The sequence below is a fragment of the Myzus persicae genome, unplaced genomic scaffold (genome assembly GCF_001856785.1).
Source record: "Myzus persicae strain clone G006 unplaced genomic scaffold, MPER_G0061.0, whole genome shotgun sequence".
In the NCBI taxonomy this organism is placed as follows: Eukaryota; Metazoa; Arthropoda; class Insecta; order Hemiptera; family Aphididae; genus Myzus; species Myzus persicae.
The window spans coordinates 654,629-671,836 of NW_019104244.1; the positions used below are offsets into that span (position 1 = coordinate 654,629).

General features: G+C 34.1%; 1 protein-coding gene across 1 annotated transcript in view; it reads left to right on the forward strand.

Annotated features, from left to right (window-relative positions):
- Positions 1-17,208, forward strand: part of LOC111040392 (forkhead box protein O) — a 37,884-nt gene that overhangs the window by 16,260 nt on the left and 4,416 nt on the right. Inside the window, exon 2 of the mRNA XM_022324299.1 lies at positions 16,181-16,479. Within this exon, the coding sequence (XP_022179991.1) occupies positions 16,181-16,479 (299 nt within the window). The remainder of the gene's footprint in view (positions 1-16,180; positions 16,480-17,208) is intronic.

Consider the following 17,208-nt stretch of genomic DNA (forward strand, 5'->3'; position numbering starts at 1 on the left):
GAATTATGTTCGGTTACTACTATTCAGTTATTTAAATTAAAATCTCAACAGATGTTTGACAAAAGTTTAATTTTATTTCAACGTATTAAAATTGTGTCTCAAATGATATTGCAGTGTTTTTGAAACCATTCTTTGTTTCTACAACGTGTTACGATGAGTACTGTACCGTTTTGAGATGCAAAACGTATACTCCAAACATTATTTTAACGTTTTTAAGATTATTATTATTATTTACTATTATATTTACACGGCTGTATAAGTCTGTTAAAAATCTTGGCTTGTCACTTAGGTACTCTAAAATTTAACAGTGCTTTTGGGTAAAAAATAAAAATTTAAAATTGGGTACCTATATGACTTTAATACTGGTTTACTGCTGGGTTCTTCATTGCAGCTTCAGTGTGTCATGTGTTTCCAAAAAACTGATTTTTCTTCAATACGACACTTCGCTCGCATTTGCAGTGTCTCATTCTCGGCACTAGAATGTTTTTGTTTTGGTTTGTTAAAAACTACATAATTTATATAAATTATGATTTTATTTCTATTTGTTCATTGTTGGAAAACGTCCGAACACCTTTATGCGCACACACGTTGCAGCATTGTGTTTGAAATTGTTCAGTCTCAATATCTGTGTCACATATGTAATACTATGACACCGATAAAATATAATATATTTTATGTATATTTAGTAAATACGTTACTACAATAACATTATCTCAAGATAATTTCGCTGTTGTGAAGATACAAGTGTTTGTGGTCGTTGCGCAATTTCGAATATTTTTTATTCACTGATAACGCGCGCACCTACTTATAAGCCGTTCCTAATACCGATAGGTGATAATGTATAATGCAAATATAACCACCGCACTGATAATGTATATAATAATATGATCAGGTGTCCTTCGTATTATATTTGTGATAGGACTAAGTGCGCTGCTGTGCTGCTGCGTAGTTAACAACGAAAATATTTCGTTATTACTTGTATTATAATATTATGTAAATATATTGTATTTGTATAGGCGTGAAAAATGCTCACGTTTGAGTATATATTGTAATGAATTCCGAAGTAGTATGATATTGAACGGTCAAGAGTATTCTAATCCGTTGATTTGTATCGTTTTTTACGATTTATCCTAGGAGCGATATGATGCCTGGCTAAAAACTAGATGTCAACGACCATATGATATTCGATGTTGAATTGAACATAATCTCTCCTCTACACCTACTGCAAACATCAGTATATTATACACATACATACAGAAGAAACGTAACACGTTCATTCGAAATGTGTTTACACTTAGCTGTATAATAAGGACGGAACTCTGAACTTCAAACTAACGAAAGTCTGACGAAGTTTTTTTTTTAAAACGTTTAGTTTTTCCTACATTCCATAAAAAAAAATAATTCGTCAATAAAATGTTTTTTTTAAAATTAAATAGGTACAGTGGTTATAATTTATAATAATATTACATTTTTCCTTGTACGAATCCGATGATTATTAACAACTACAATCAATAAACAAATGTTACTTAAAATAAATCATTTCCCGCTTGCAATGTTGCCAGATTGAGTAATCCGATCACACATGGTTATCACTTATCAACGTTCAATAGACATACCAAAGTTTATTATTCTACCTATCAATTATATATCCAAGTAACTCCATAATACATAAATTGATATAATTGTTCATGCTTCTAAACTATATAAATTATCATTATTTTAGATATTATTTTTATTCAATTATTAATTTACAAATTCAAAAAATTGTGTAGATTTTAATATTATATTAAACATGGGGTTAATAGTTGATACCTTCTATATGCGCACTAAATATTGCATGCTCTGCGTATTGAAAATATCTTCAATTGTTGTGAAAAATCACGCCTATATAGTTGGTAAAATATTGGTCCAATTGAATACTAGTTAAACTTGTAATTAGTATTCAATTTTAATCGCGGAACTACCCTACCTACTCTATGGTTTAAGTGTGTATTTGAAATGAATGAGGGAGTGGGGACCATAGAAGTCGCATTTTACTTACTAATTTTTCATGGTTACAAAATAAATTTTGAATAATATACTATAATGCTCAACAATTTATTATATTAATAAATAAATAAAATACTATATAAACGAGTATATATTTTAATATCATTAAGTTTTTATGTTTGTAACAGTATTTAATATTTGTAACTAATTCAATATAATATATTACACACTTAAATGGCCGCCGATGTCATCATTTTTTTTTTTTAATTTGGCCCGCCTGCCGTTGTAGCCGTTTTATATTCGATGACGTCAAAGTTGACCTATTATTAGTCCGGCGGCGACGGCGACGGCGGTGGCGGCGTTGTGGCGGCGTGGCGGCGTTCTACGTGTTATTATTATTATTATTATTATTATTATTATGTGTATTTAACACATACAATATGTATTACGTATAATATATGGAGCGGTATACAAGTGGTCGCGAATATTTAATAATAATATTACGTTGGATTCGAACGACGAAAATCAATTCGATTTTTTCCCGTACGTGTGTTTCCTGGTGTGCGCAGGCGTGTCGCAACCGGTTTCGGCGTATTTTTGGCGGCTGTTTCGCCGTGGCCGTCGCCGTCGATTTCGGAAAAAACGCTCGAGGCGTGTAAACCGTTCCGCTGCGAATGGTGCGATCAACGGCCGTGTAACAATAAATGATTACCCAGCGCTATTTTCGTAGTATTCGGCTACACCATACTATTCGTGTCCACGGCTGACGGCCGGAAAATATTACGCACGCGCCGCCGCGGCTTTTGGCGAGGAGCAAAGTAAACACGAAGAGGATACGGTGTCGACTGTATTTTCGATTGTCGACTTCTCGGAAAGTGAGATTTAATTCGTGCATTGTGGCGTACGGTGAATCCGCGTCACTATTATTTTTTTTTTTGTATATATTATTTGTATTGTTATGCTGTTGCCGTGCCTATTGAGAAGACGCCCTCGAGTGCTGTCTTCGTCTTACAAGTGCGTAACACTGCAAATTTACGCCGAACGGTTCCCATTTATAGTTTCGTTAATTTAAATATTAGATTAAATTTACCTCTAAACAAACTTAAAGGTACCTAACAACAACTATTACTTTTTGTTGTCGGATGTGTTTTTACGAAGTTTTAATTTTGTACCGAGTTACGAACTTTTTTAAATGGCTTACCCATATTATACTTTACACGCTCAAAAATTAAAATATCGAAATAACATTTTCAACAAACCACAGAATAATTTTGTTAGCTTTATAAGTTTAATAACATAAATTCACTCGAATATTAAAATTAATATTAAAACTAACGAAACCAATGAACTTAAATTTGCCATGTTACGCACTGGAGAATACATAGTAAAATCTATACTATTTGCCTCTCGAAGTTAAAATGGTCGATCATTTTTATACGAATAACCTCCAAACTACATATATATCTGTATAATATGAATTTCCTCCCGACGTATCACAAATTTCATAGTACACGTATAGGTTTTAGTAATTTCCTTCAAATGGAAAGTAATAAATATATAAATGGATACCATATACGAATAACAAACATTTTAATAACTGTGTATACTGTACCTTAGACTGAAGTTTTTATTATACACTTTTAAACATAAAAAATATTTCTTAAACGATTATTATTTATTCTCAACAATGTTAGTTTGAAGAAAATCATTATTATTATCTATTATGTAAAACTGTATTTTTATTATATTTTTGTTTTATTTTAAATAAATAGTAATAATATATTAAATACACGTTGTGATCCTATATCTTTTATAAACTTAACATTAGATAATATTGTGTATACATTAATTAATCTATTTAGCCGGGACGCAACTCGTATATAATCGGGAGGCAATCCGTATAAAAATTGACCACCTTTTTAACTTCAAGGAGTCGGGAGGCAATTATTTTGGATCCTTACGTACTAAAACACAATATGCGGGTGAGACAGTGGGTGATGCGTGCAGTGGAGATCATGGCAGTTTTTTCACTGTTTTTGGTGTGCTCCCGGCTTTAGGTTACAAAACAGTTAACAAAGTAAGCCGACGTATATTAGTAGCAATGATGTGGTCGGCGCGTTCTCTCTCGGTACACATTTCCGATCGATAGAACTCCGCGGTTTTTCTGATGGATTTTTTCAACTCGGTACAACTGCGGTTCAGCCGAATTAACGGATTATTATTTTTTTTTCACACGGTCACATCTCCCACTCATCCCAACCATCGCCGCCGCTAGAATTGATGCCTCGCAATTCCTGCAAGTTTTTTTGTCTACGTCGTAATAGCCAATAGGTATAATACTCTCCTCTGACATTGAAATCATTGAATGCGGTGTAGGTACATTTACAGCGTGTGTTAGCCACCGTGTCGTCACGTATATATCGTGCGTCAAATTGCTCGACCGTCATAAACGTTGTAACTCATTCTTCAGGCGTATAGGCCACTGGTGATCGAGGATCAATGGTCTATTGATTCTCGGCGCGTGATAAATGGCTATAACGTCGCCATATTATGTTACTGTGTCCGCTGCTACAACACATTTTGAGATTCATCTTAATTCTTGAAATGATACGATAACTTTTGTTGAGGTGTGTTCAATAAGGATTGTAAAAAATTTTAGTACAATTAAAAAAACTTGTGCACGCTGATTTCAAATATTTTGCTCTTTTTGAGGTGAGACATACAAGTTTGGGAATTGAAGGTTTTACAAAATAAGAAGTAAAAAACTTTGTTATGCTATACTGTGCCGTTCAATAAACGTATTTCGCATCATGTTTAAACCTCTCTTTCTCTTGATATTTTCTATTTAAGCCCTTTTCCTAACTTACGAGAAATATTTAAAATTAGTTCTATAATCGATGCATTTCATTGGGACGACGCAGGAAATTCATTTTTTCATTATTATTATAAATATTATCATATTATTTCAAGGTTGTATCTAACTATTTAACGTGATACGCATTCGTCATGCTCACATTAATTTACACACGTACTAGTTTTTGATAAGTCGAAGGTCCTGGGTAGACTGGGTGGCTATTGTATAACGAACAGTAAACACGTGTAAATTATATTTTTTATTTCCGTGGTATAAGACCATGATAGAAACCTATTTTCTTGTCTTTTCATTAGGGTTTAATCCACCCAGTAGGCCAACTCTTAAAATAGCAAAAACAATGTTTACTTCTTATTTTTATTGTAAGAGACAAGATAGAGACGTAGGCGTTTTCGTGAAAAATAACTAGCCTAAATAAATACATATATAAATGTGCGTGTGCGTATAATAGTGTTAACTATGTGCGCAAGAACGTGTGTCGAGAAATGGCGTGTTGGAAATTATCAAAACTCACGTTGCCAAAAAAAAATTATTTTGTCCTATATTTTGTTCATTAACACTATTATGATTAAAATATACAACGCACGACAACGATTGGGATCGACCACCGTGTGTGTCGATGTCGAGTCAAAAATATTATTTTTATATCTATATTTTTAATTCTGTCGTTTTATTTTTATTTACCTACAGTTTTCCGACACTACCTTATCGTTTGTATATGACGTGTATTTAATTCGTCGGACTGACTGGACGTTCACGAATTACGACCGACTTTGAGCGCTGACACAGTGTATATTATATATTTATATCGCTCTGGATTACGACAGTTGAATGTGCACATTTATTTCGGGGGCATCGTATCAAAAAAAATGATGATAAAAAAAATAAAAAACCATTAAAGCATCAACGTTGACTCAGGTCGCTGCTAAATTTCCACAGACGAACAAACTCGCTTAAAATGTATGTTTATAACATTAGTATCGATATCGAACCCAGATTTTTCTCAAAGTTCGGGGTGTTCAATACGTTGAGAACCTATTTCTAACCAAATACACGATACTTTTCGTTCCTTTATCCGATGACAATTTTTCCCTATACCGAAACACTCGTTGACTCGCTCAACACTCCGATATGACCAATATGATAATACTATTATAGGTACATTGGCAGCGGCCTACATCGGTCGGTCAGCCGCCGACGCACCTTCCTCGCCCGGTTCAAACGCGTACTCGTTCGTACACGCCACGCGTTTATTTTTAGACCGGCACACGTTCGTTTATAACAGTGAAAATAATAATATTATACGAAAACCAGAGATAACCGATATAACTTAATATTATGCGAGTGTATATATTATAATCAATTCACGACGAATGTGTGTGTGTGTGGGTACACCCCGAGAGGAAGAAACCGACGACGATGGCGACGGCGACGACTAAAACTGGTCGGTCTGGTTTAGCGTGGCGCCGCTGCACAGTTAACACTGGACTTTCCTAAAATACATCTGCAGGCGGCAAGGACGAGTCGTCGCCGACCGTAATATAATAATATCCATCTATATATATATATTTATCATAATAATATATGTAAGTACGTATGAAATCGAATTCACCCGTGGCTCAGGTCACCGCGAAACGACGCCACACCGCAACGCTTTCTCAATCCGGGAACCCAATTATTATTATAGGCGTGTAGAATGACGCGTGGAGTCCTGAAAACGGACTCGAAGCTGGTCAAAGAGAGCCGGAGACATCCTGAGAAAGAGATTGTGGGGAATGAAAAGAGATAGGGCGGATGTTAAAATAACGCTAAAAAAATAGAAATAATAATACATATATATGTAAATATCGAACGACACTGATAAGTTTGCATACAAGCGGCACGCCTCTCTCGTCTCTTGTCTTGCAGTGTGGTGTGTATGTATGTGTGAGTGTTTGTATGTGTGACGTAGGTAAGTCTGTACTGCAGCAGCACGTACATTGCACTTTGAATTGTTTTGTACGCATTTTTAATCGAAAAATCGGCCGATGACCCACGTGGTGGTGGTTGGTTGGTCGCAAGTCTGTTCAATAGGAATTCCGCGAAAAATAACCTATACAAGAAATTGCCTTGAGGTTTTATTACGAATATTTTTGTTAAAACGAATAGTTTTGAAACGTTGATAAATCACGTTCCGTCTAAAATTCGGAAATTATGCGTGTTTTAGAATATTCGCATTTCTACACACACGCACACACGCGCACACGTATTATGGATACTCATTACTATTATATTATATACATTGGTACTAAACGTGAACATAAAATTTACATTTTCAACATTTCATAATTAAACAACTGTTACGGTGCACATTTTTTAAATAATGAATTAAATTCTTGCGGCTTACTGTTTTAATAAATATATGATTGGCTTGTTATGAGGTAATATTTTGATTTAAATTTTTTAATTCCGGTGTTATTGTTTTGAAAATATTTTTTTACGTTACCTCTTTAGAAATATATTGAATGAACGCCATAATATTAAATAAAATCGTTTTTAATTTTTAATAAAAGTTATAATATCTAGCCTTGATAATAATATTGCACATTGTGTATGTAGTTTTAAAAATTTTTCTTTAATAATGCTATCAATATTTTTCTCGCTTCCACGCCAGACTAAATTTTAGTTACGTTATGTGTGATATATTTTCTAACATTATGTTTGGGGGTTGTTCAAAATCGTGTTCTATTTAAAACTCCCGGAATTCTAGCTCAGCGAAACCCACGCATTTTTTCCCCGGGATAAAACGCAATATATTTTCTCAGTACATACTACATAGTGTCTTGTTTGGAGATTGAAATCTTTTATAATAACCATTATAATATAACAAAAAAGTGTGGGTATAAACAATCAAGTATGAAATAGTATTACATCAAAAGTAATATTTTTTTTCTCTGAAACTTTAAATCCTCAAATCAACGTTGTTAGACCGGAAGAGGTTAATTATTTTTACAATTTGCACAATCATGAATTAATTATAATGTTATACTAATAATATAATTTCGTACGATTTCGGAACCATTGCGGCGGGCGACGTCATCGACAGCATCTGCCAATCGTTTATTACGTATAGTGTCACTAGTCCTCATGTGCGTGCGTAGGAGAGTAAAAGAAAATAAACGTGAAATGCGTTCCAAGTCGCAAAATAAACATTTTTGACGGTCAAAGACCTCGATGGCCGCGTCTCGTATGATACGTTTCGTTTTTTCTTCAGCAGAATTACCTTGCCGCTGGCCAATACCACAGGCCGCCTACAACGGGTATACGTGGTGCTCAAAAATAATTATACCTAATCAGTAATAAGTAATAACCCACTAGTACGACGATGAAGATGACTTCTAACTTTGTATACTTATTCTTCGTATTATTATCCTCCTGTTACTTCTGCACGATAACTGGAAGTCTGAAATATAAAAAATCAACAGAAAGAGATAACAATTTAGAAAATATATTCCTAGGGGAAAAACGAAAATGATACATGAGCATTATAATAACCAGATTTATTATAGATTCTAAATTGATATCCTTTTCTGATAATATACTCATCTAATTTCGATTCCACCTAACCAACCGGTTTCCAGATCCGTGTGTCCGATAGAGCATACTCGTATAAATGATGGCCTGTGCGTATAAGAGCCCGCAGTGAGTGAGAGCGTAGAAAGGAGAATGGGCTCAGTTTAAAAATGAGTTCCTTTTTTTTTGCTGTACGTAAATTTTACACTAATAAACATGGCCGTGCTGTCGAATCGAGAACAAAAATAGTGAGCTTTCTCATTGGTAATATTATTTTTTTAAAAGCTGATGATAAATCTTTGTTCTCATATTCCTACTGTCTTTTTTACCTAACACAGTGGATTGCTGTATTTTGTCGTCTGTATGACTGACTTAATAATTTTTTATTTTATTCAGAAAAATGTGATAAATTGCCTTATCAACGTGTCGAGACTCCTCGTGTCGAACATCGGTATAATACTATTTAAATTGTATGCATATATTTCTTGAAGTCTATTTTTATACTCATTTACATTTAAACACTTCTAGTGCATAACCTGATTTAATACTACCAGTTGAAAGAATATTATAGGTTTTAAACTGTTTTGAATAAATATACATTTTCGGGTGTAATAAAAATTAAAATATTTTGGGAACCATGAAGACTTTTGATAGGTTACCCGACTACCGTGTATATAATATATTAATATTATGTACTTAATTTTTTTTTCTAATAGTACTATTTATGTCCATAGAACCGTCGCGTTGTATCCTTGATCGTATACGTTCATAATATATGTATACCTAAACGTATGTGTATGTTAATGTACATATTATATTGTATATATTAGTTGCTTCATTTTATAATCGTTTATGAATTATCACTTCTGGGCAATTACAAAACCACCATTGTTTAATCGATAATGCCATAACAAGACTTTGTTAACTATTATTATAGCACAAGTTATTTGTATTTTGGTTTTTTTATAGTTTACACAACATTACAGTTTCCTCTTGACAAACGAGACCGTCCAACTAAATTTTACCCTGACGAATATCGCCAACAGCACAGGCTTTTGTGCACTGAGCGTATAATTTCAAACCAGATTTTCGGACGGTTTTAAAATTATTTTTATCTGACAATTTTCAATTTTGACATTCATGTCAGATAATGCGCCTGGGTCGCTTGAGATTTGTCGTCTGTCACCCTCGTGCCGTTTGAAACGCGTTTTGGGCATTGTTTCTATAATTTTGGAAGTTTTTGCATTTATTATACATGTATTATGCATATACGCTCCTGTGCACATCCACTATTGCGACCGTGAGAAATTCGTTTCCTGGGAATTTTACACAAAAAGGGTTGCGGGGGCGCGGAATATTGTTTGCAAACGTCCCTTTTTGTCCCAAAATTCTCTCATGATTTTTTGAAACAGCTGGCCCACCATTACCGGACAATGGTCCTTCAGATTAACACACGGGGTGGTGGCAGATGCAGGATGAGTGGATAGAGTTGCAAATGTATCGCGAGGATATGATGATTTCCATTTAACTGGAACATATTATTATACCGAAAAGGGTCTATTGATCAAATTTTATGCATGTGTAAAATATTGATGCTGAAAGTCTTTGTCCTTACTCCCTTCTACTATTCAGATTTATATTCACGATTGCCGAAGATTCAAAGAACACGTCATAGGTAGGTAGTGAAAAGGATTTTTTTAAAAGAATTTCCGCAGACTTATCATCGATCAGACATTATATAAAACACCGACATTCTGACCGACGAAAATGGTTTGGTTTTTAATTCCTAACATCTTTGCACATCTGTCCCTTTCTAATATTACCTTTATGTATTGCTTTAAGTAGGTAGGTAGTAAGAAGATTAGTCAAACAATAGGCTGACAAATATTTTTTTCTACAAAATTGTTTTGTAAAATGTATTTTAACATATAGGTATTGTAACCAGATTCGTTTAGCCACCTGGAATCCTGTAACGTCCAATTAACTCGCTAGGTGTGTGTTTGTTTAAAGCGTACTTAATTTTTAAAACGTACACCTATAATTCTAGTTTTACTGTGAATAATATGAACCCATTAAATGTTTTGGGAAACAAAGTTTTTTTGTACCTACAATATTGGTCCATTAGTGGATTCGCATTGTTCAGTTTATGTTTTTCATATCGAACGGCGATGGAAAGTAATTCTGTACACACAACCTTATAAGTGCTAACACAGTAACACATATGTTAGCGGGGCATCCATCCTCTATATTTAGGATACCGGTTAAGTTTAGAATCCAATTAAAGTGAATATAAATAAAACCCATTAAGAAATGTTTATCTTATGTACATGATAAAATATATTCTGAACATATAAAAATAATGTGTATTACTCATATACATATAACGTACTCTGTGTGCATTTTACTTGTATATTATTATGTATGTATTCGATTTCCATAATAGGTAGTTATCAAAGAAATGCACAGCACAAAATATCCAACCAACCTCAAAATAAATGTTGATAAAACATTACTCGAGGTCGTCTAATGGCCGGTATTCTGTGTGTGTTGCGTCTTAATTACCCAATGAATGACCCCCGTAGGCGCGCGCGTTTGTACCTAACCTAACCTGCAATGGAAACCGTGGTGAGCCCGGGAGTACAGACTGCGTACACACACACACACACACACCTAACTTCATATTATTATACACACCGTCAGCGGCTGAAGTCAGCACACTATCGTGTGGACGTATATAACATACCTACCGACTGCGAGTGGGTTTCGAAAACGTTTGTCCGTCGAGTCTAACGACATACCGCCAAGGGGAGTTGTGTGTAGCTTGCGCCACGGGCGGCGGCAGCCATGTCGTCGTCATCGTCGTCGTCCACGTCGATGGCATCGATCACGTTACTCGCGTCTATATAGAGGTGGCGAGATTTTCAGGAGAACATAATATTTTAGCGCCACGGCAGTAGTAATGACGAAACGCTCTGCTCGCCGACGACCTGCAAAGCGGTCGAGGCCTCTGAAGGACAACCGGTTTGTCTCGGCAGTAGTAGTAGTAGTAGTAGTAGTAGTAGTAGTAGTAGTAGTAGTAGTAATAATAATAATAATAATAATAATAATAATAATAATAATAGTGGTAATAGTGGTATAGTAACGTAGTAGTAGATGATGACGTCGTCTTCGTGTTTGGCGTGTTCAATAATATTATTATATTTTTATATGTATTAATATTAAGACATAAGGTTGTAAACTACGACACATATTATACCGAAATTTTTCCCGAGTGGGGAGATGACAACGTGTGATGAAAACCGACGCTTTCTGCTCGGTCGGCGGTACCCATAGTTTAATATGTATTCATACTTCTGGTCTGACTTCGCGGGGAAGGGAATGCGGATGTATCAATGTGTGACGTAGCGAAATCGTTTCGTAGTAACCATTTATTTATATCGTACGATCGGTATAATAATATTATTGTACGGATTGAAACACGCGGTCCGTAATTTTACCATCTTTCCAGTATAAATTATTTTCTCGCTGGGCGTGTTTATGTTTAGTAATAATACAACATAATATTTTACATCGAACTTGTATATTATAAAATTTATTTCGTTTCATATTAATAACGAAATTATCAAGAATCGATTTGTTATCGTTTTTAATAATTTATAAATACGCCGAATTCGTTATTTTCAGTGTTCTTTCCCCATATCAAAATATAATAGTAATTAGTGTCCCGAGTGAAGTTTGTCAACGGTTAGTTTTGTCGACTTATCGTTTTTTCATTTTCTCACCGAAGACACTGCTATAATAATAATAATTGTTCTACTACGGTTTCAGAGTAATGGTATCCTTAAAACAAATCGTACTAAAACCATTTTATCCTTCGTCGTCGTTTGCCTCCTAACCTCAGTCGTAGGATAACTGAAATAACCAATAAAGACTTCGGAAAACCTTTAATACTCGTTAACTGTTTCGATAGTTATTTCGCAAAGTACATCGCGGTATAGATAAATAGAATACAGCTAGGATTTGCCAACTTATCATCGGACGTTACGTCACCGCATTACCGCGGTTTTGTCGGTGGCCGCTCCAAGGTCTTGGGCGCGCGAGTTTTTCGCTCACCGACACGCATACGATTAAAATGCCGACATTTTGCGTGAATTCCCGTGCTTATGATGAGTGTGAGAATAATAATAACGAGTGCTCGAAAATAAATAAATAAATAAAACCTAACCTAGTACAACGTTGCCGCGTAGCGCGTCATCGGCGTATCTGCGACGTACAAAAATGATTTCATTTTCTCGCATCCATTGTAATATAGATTTATTAACGAGCGCCGCCGCGAATATACGCACACGCGCGCATGGCACAAAATATCACATCGCACACACCGGTTTGCCAATATTATGCGCCGCCGCGCACACGTGCGCGCCAATCGTGGTTTCATTAAAACCAGCACATCTCACACGGGTGTGCCGTTTACAAGAGCCAGGAGATCGGCAGGCTTATATTAAAATATAATAATTTACTGTAATTTTCGATGTACTCGACACATTTTTCTTTTCACAGAATTTTTTTTTATCCCGTTTGTTAAATGCCAACATGTATACTTTTGACTTGCCGTAAACGGATTTATGTGCGTCCCCCAAATTCAGCACTTACCACTGTGGTGTCAGTTGTAGCTTCAGCCCCCCCTCCCCCATACGTGGTTCACGGATCGAATTGTATCGACTTATCCGTTAAATTACGGTTTTAAGGTCAAAAAATAAAAATCGACCTGTGCGCGCTTAATGCGTATTAATATGAAATATAAAATATATCTCTGGTTTATCGTTATTCATACTCTTACAGACGGCTGTGCACATTGAACAGTTCTTAATATTTTTCTAAATACTGTTCAAGAAAATATAAAAATATATTTTATACGATAAATTCATTTCCTATTATTTTACCGCTGTCGACTGATTCATGTAGTAACCTGTAGAAACATATTACGTGTACGCGGTGTAGCTTTTGTCATATTATCGTCTCGGTTTATCTACGATTATATCCGATGTATCATATTATTAATATTATAATGTGTATTTTGACTGATTGGGCGGGCTGTTCAATGAATTCTTAATAAAAACATTTATTTATAGTGAAGACCATTTTGATATTTTCAATCGAAGTATCGTGAAGTTACTTATCGTGATGTTCATTATATACCTCATTATGTAGATTATAATATTATTATGTCTCTTTGTCTCTTTAAATAGGAATTTCGGAAGAGCCGTCCATTTGCGATTCCCACGGACTGTGAAATTATATTTTATTCCTATATTAATGTATAATATTGATTATTAAATAATTATGAATTTTTTGATGATCTCATAATATTATAGAATAAATACAATTAATATACATATGTATATTGTATACATATTATTATTATTATTATTATTAATTTGTATATCGAGATAATTAAAACAATCTTTTAACTTATTATAATGAGGAGCTATAAATGTTATTTTTTTGAAACAACATCATCTTGTTTATTATTTTACATTTTGTTATTTTCGTTAACAAACAGTATTATAAATATCGCGTTATTTAAAAAAAGATTTGTTGTCCAACATCTTACAACAAACGGTTTCAAGTATTTTGTAGTAAGCTTAATTTTTGCTTGTGATTTGAATATTTACTACTCATTCAAACTTCTATTAATTTATCAATAAATATTAATTAGAAACAAGTGAAAATTTATGTTTTGTAAATACCAATTAAGAACAAAATAAAAACAAACAAGGCTTGCATGTTTAAAGTGGAAATATTAATGTTAAATAATATTATCACCTTTTTAAACCTAAATACAAATAGTAATAATTTTATAGTTAGAATGTTGAAGACAGGTTTATTATAATTATTAAAAATAAGTAGTGTATAGTAGATGTAAAGGTGTATTATTTCATGTGTAACACCTTATGGAATAATATGTTGTTATGTCAAGTTTTTTTTTTTGGATTTATAATATGATATTATATATTTTTTAATTAAAAAGCTTGGAATATATAGTTTTAAAAATGTTAAAAAAAATTAAGTGAATCACGTGTTGAATCATTTTTTGATAGTATATTTTATGACTTATATAATACAATTGATTCTATTTTATGTTCGGTAACAATTGATATTTGTTTACCTTTATTGATAAAACTATTTGGTTTGTACAATTATTTGGTCGCAACTAACTAATCGGAATCGAATATTTTATCATACACAACTTTTATTCTGTAATTTATAATTTTACCTGATAACTTCCGATTTATTTTCGTTATGTTGAATTAACTCCCCCTCCCTCACAAGACATTTAATATAAATGATTTAACTAATTACTTGTTTGAGGAACTTTTAAAAGCCAGCAACATTTATGTCTTTTGATCACAGTCTTGAAGAACTACGTAAATAAATAAATAATAATATTTTATATAGGCTAAGGAGAGTCTGCTCATAAAGTTGATCTTTCACTTAACCCTTGTTATAGAAATACTGTCATTGGCCGGGACTATTGCACTTACTACGCATTACACTTGTGTTTCGGTATTCCCGTCGTATACTTCCATCCTTGTCTGTCGTGCATTTAATAAAGCTTAATCAAATTGAAAAAAAAATGTAGAAGGTCGTATGGACACACAAGCACAATAATTAAATTTATTACAAAATAAATGTAGTCAGCAGAGAGAATTTTTTTAAGAATTTATCTTGTAGGTTGTAAGCGACGAAATCAAACACATATTTCACCTACAAATAAGAATTACGATGTCTAGAATTCGTACCATTCACACCTCACACAGTCTAATTAATTGGTCCACGATGTTCTACCGCGTGTCGTGTGTAGGTAACTCGATATAATACTTATATTATATTCCCGGATTTCAGCCTTGAGTATATTAAAGGGCATGGCGATCCGCTATTGCAATAAGACGACTGCAGTGTTATAAGACACGCTTAATGCTTCTAACATATTGTCAACCGTGTGCCAATGCTATACGAATTTCGTAGGCAATATAGCTTTTGAGGACACTGAAAATTAACAAATCGTACCGATTACCATATTGTATTTCGTTAGGATTTAAATTTTACACCGGCGGCGGCCATGCATGATTTATTAATGTGATACATATAATACACATAATTTATATTCACTTTAAAATGGATAATTTGTAATACGAAGTCCACTCAGTTGTATAGGTGGGAGTACTCGTCAAGGTTTGTCTTTTCGTTTAGTGAACAGCTAACGACGACGACGACGACGACGACGATCAGTGTTAGCACTTTACAATTATGTATACCTGCAGGTATACATATAAATTACCAGATTACTAACAAAATCTCGAAAGTCGAGATATTCTTCCTCGTTTCTATACCAAACTAAGTTGATAAGCCGTGCAAAGCGTATATTAATTAAGTACTAAAATATTATAATATTCAATGGCGGAGAAAAATAAAAAAATTAACTCGTAACAAACCCAATAATTTTGTATACGACGCGTTTGCAATAATTGTATTAAGTACACGCGTTTTATATTCATAATATTAATATATTAGTTTAGAGTTCGGTCGATTATTTCGATAACCATATTATTATCCAGTTAAATGATCATTAGGGCGTGTAACATGCATTTAATGACTCTCATTCTGTACCCGACAGCTACTTGTATTCTGTGGCATAATAACGACTTAAGTCTATAGGTACACATCGCTACCGTATAATTAATATTTGGCCGTTTATGTTTGCAGAACTCTATACGCCACAATCTGTCACTTCACAGCCGATTCGAGAAGATCCAAAACGAGGGCACCGGCAAGTCGTCGTGGTGGCAGATCAATCACAACGCGAGCCGGACGACCGGTAAGTCCAGGCGCCGCGCCACGTCCATGGAGACACCCAAATTTGAGAAGAAACGTGGCCGCGTTAAGAAGGTCGTCGAGGCCATTCGCAACGGTCTGCATCCCGAAAACACGCCCAGTCCTAGCTCTTCGATTTCCGAAAACTCCGACATGATACCCGTGTCACCCCTCAGGAATTACCAATTCAGGTTTGTATTTTTTTTAAAAATCTTTTGTGTCCGCGTAGAATATATACTCTTGTATACTACTCTGTAAGAACAAAATGCATCATTATCGATCGTGTGTACGTACTGGATTCTGGTAGGAAGTAAAATAATAATAATACGTCGTCGTGTATAATGGGTGTAATGACGACGCTCGTCGATTCGTGTGTGCATTACACTTTTACGTGGTATAACGAACTATTCGATGAACGCTTGTCGATAATCGTGGAATATTGTTAATATTTAATTATTAACCGCGTCGATTTATGTAAGTTTCCTACCGATGTTTACTTAATAAGCCTGTTGTTGAATGGGCCATTTGGCCATTATTTGTCGTCAAAAGTGTATCGTAATTGAATTGCAGCCGAAAATATTAAACTGCATGGTCATGTACTCAATACTCATATGTAAAGTAATTGACTTACGAAAACGGGAAAATTGACAATCATTTTGAAAATAAAATAATTTTATTTAACAATTTATTGGTTTATTTTAGATGATGATTAGTTTTCTTATCGTGTCTTGTTATTAGCGATGTCACGTGCCCCGATTTTTCAGGTCGAACCGAACCGATCTACACATTTTTTATTTGAATATGAACCAAACTAGTTAAAACTAATCAAATATATTTTATATTATCTGAAAACTATTATTATTGATCACTTATCTAATAATTTCAAAGTTAGTTCGCATTTTTGTTTTCGTTAGTTTGAT